The following is a 2500-nucleotide window of genomic DNA, read 5'->3' as shown; positions in this document are numbered from 1 at the left end:
CAGCAGTTGCCGTTGTCCGTGCTGCTACCAGTTGTACTGCTAGTACTGCTGCTGCTGCTGTTGCTGCTGCTGCAGCAATCCTGGAGAGAAGTATCTCTTGTCATCTCCGCCAGGATTTGTGATACCTGGAAGTTTATAGGTCTGCACACAAACAAAACCCTAAACCCTAAACCCTAAACCCTAATTTTGGGGTCTAAACCCTAAACCCTAAACCCTAGTTGGAAGTGTTATTTGTATAATAAGGACTGACGTGTCTTGTGGATTGACGGCATCTCTTGGTCCCCTCAAGGGTAAATATTCATGATTATTTCCTTGGGGCCCCCCTTGTTGGGGTGTATCCTGATGGGGGCCCCCTGGGGCCCCCCCTAATGGGGCATAAAGGGTAGAAAAGGTACGGGTAGCAGCAAGGGCCTGCAGCAAGACATTGAAGCAGCAAGTCTTGCCTAGATTAAGGAGACCAGGGGGGGGCTGGGGGCCCCCCTGTATACAGGGGGAAGAGGGTACTAAGGAGGTCATGATGGGGGCCCCCCTTGTAGTTGGTGTTGTTGTTGGTGGTAATAGAAGGGTATTGGGGGCCCCCCTCCTATAAGAAGAGAAGAAAAAGAAGAAAAAAGAAGAAAAAGGAGACAGTTATAATTAAGGAAAAAAAGGAGACACTTTATTATTAATAAAGGGCCCAAGGAGAGGGCAGCGGAGGCCCCTGTAGGGCCCCGCATGAGCGCAAGAATAGTACCCTATTTTTTGCTGCTGCTTTCTTCTTTATAGATATATAAATATATATAAGAAAATATGCATGCAGCAGCAGCAGCAGCAACAGCAGCAGCAGTAGTAGTAGCAGCAGCGGTGGCAGTATAGGGAGAGCCACACACGAGCTGTCTATACACCTGAACTGCAAACAGCAACAACGTCCGTTACTTTGCTGCAGCAGCAGGTTTGCTGCTGCTGCTGCTGCAGCAGCAGCAGGAATATGCCCGCAGCAGCAAAGAGGCACGAGGTTGGAGCGTGCTGCTGCAGCGGGTACCTCTGCAGCAGCAGGAGCTGCAGCAGCAGCAGCAGCGGCAGCAGCAGCTGCTGCAGTATTATAGAGGGGTTAAAAGGTTCGTATAATAGAATCCTGTAGATAAAGGTTGTTGCTGCTGTTGCTGCTGCTGCTGTAACTAATGTTGCTGCTGCTACTGCTGCTGCTGCTGCTGCTGCTGCTGCTATTGCAGCAGCTGCTGCTGCACCCCTATAAGGGAGATGATGAAGGATATAGAGGAAATAAAGATGTAAATAAAGATAAAATAATAATAAATAATAAATAAATAAATAACAAGAAGAAAAGGTAAATCTTCTTCTTTATTCAGGTGTACATACACCGCAGCAGCACGGTGCGGCAGCAGGGAAGAGAAGAAGGAAGGAAGGAAAAGGGAGAGAAAGAGAGCTGCTTATTTATTTATATATATAAATAAATAAATAAATAATAAATATATAAATAAATAAATATAAATATTATTTATTTATTTATTTGTTTATTTATTTAATAGACGCGCAGCAACATATACCTATTATAACCACAACCCCCTTTCTATATACTATACTACTGCAGCAGCAGCAGCAGCAGCAGCAGCAGCAGCAGCAGCAGCAGCAGCAGCAGCAGCTGTATATACACCCCAGTGGGGGTATATAGATATATATAGATAGAGGAGTATCTATATTGCACGAATATATTTTTTTTTCTTTTTTTTTTTCTTTTTTTTATTTTTTTTATTTATAATTAATTATTTATTATTTATTTCTTTTTTTATTAATTATTTTCTTTTTTTATTGTATATTTATTCTTAATTAATATACAGCAGCAAGCAAGGAGGAGGCTAGCAGCAGCAGCAGCAGCAGCAGCAGCAGCAGCAGCAGTTGGAGCCGCCCCCTTTCCCGTTCGAGGGTTTAGGGTTTAGGGTTTTGGGTTTAGGGTTTAGGCAGAAATAAATAGACAAGTTATTTGTTTATTTATTTATTTATTTATTTATTTATTATTCTCTCCTTCTTTCCTGCAGCAAATGCATGCACGCACCTGCCTATACACCGTAGATGCACAATAGATGTATAATTATATACTCTATATGCTGCTGCGCAGCATATAGATAGCAACAGGTGCTGCTGCTGCTGCTGCTGCTGCAATAACAGCAGCAGCAGCATAAATATATATAAAAAATAAATAAATAAATAAATAGATAAATAAATAAATAAATAATAATTGTTTATTTATTTATTTAGTTTGTTGCTCTTAGCTACCCTTATATAAGAAAGAAGAGGGAGTCGTGCTGCAGCAGCAGCTGCAAATAATGCATGCATGCATGCAAATAAGTAAATAAGCATTGGCGCAGCATCCGTGCTGCTGCTGCTGCTGCTGCTGCCTAGAGAGGGAGGCAGATAGTACTAGACATGTAGCAGCAAGTGTTGCTGCTGCTGCTGCTGCTGCTGCTACATGGCAGCAGCACGGGTACGAGAAGCAATATTGCAT

At 42.6% G+C, this 2500-nt stretch overlaps 1 protein-coding gene across 1 annotated transcript in view; it reads right to left on the bottom strand.

Annotated features, from left to right (window-relative positions):
* Positions 1–516, bottom strand: part of EMWEY_00030750 (ubiquitin carboxyl-terminal hydrolase domain-containing protein, putative) — a gene marked incomplete at both ends in the record, with an annotated part of 3682 nt that extends 3166 nt beyond the window's left edge. The window contains 2 exons of the mRNA XM_013481656.1: positions 1–141; positions 251–516. The exon at positions 1–141 is cut by the window's left edge and continues 478 nt beyond it. Coding sequence (XP_013337110.1) covers positions 1–141; positions 251–516 — 407 coding nt within the window. The remainder of the gene's footprint in view (positions 142–250) is intronic.
* Positions 517–2500: the final 1984 nt, after the last annotated feature.

This window comes from Eimeria maxima, genomic scaffold (genome assembly GCF_000499605.1).
Source record: "Eimeria maxima Weybridge genomic scaffold, Emw_scaff378, whole genome shotgun sequence".
NCBI classification, from domain to species: domain Eukaryota; phylum Apicomplexa; class Conoidasida; order Eucoccidiorida; family Eimeriidae; genus Eimeria; species Eimeria maxima.
This window is presented reverse-complemented; position numbering and strand designations above follow the sequence as displayed.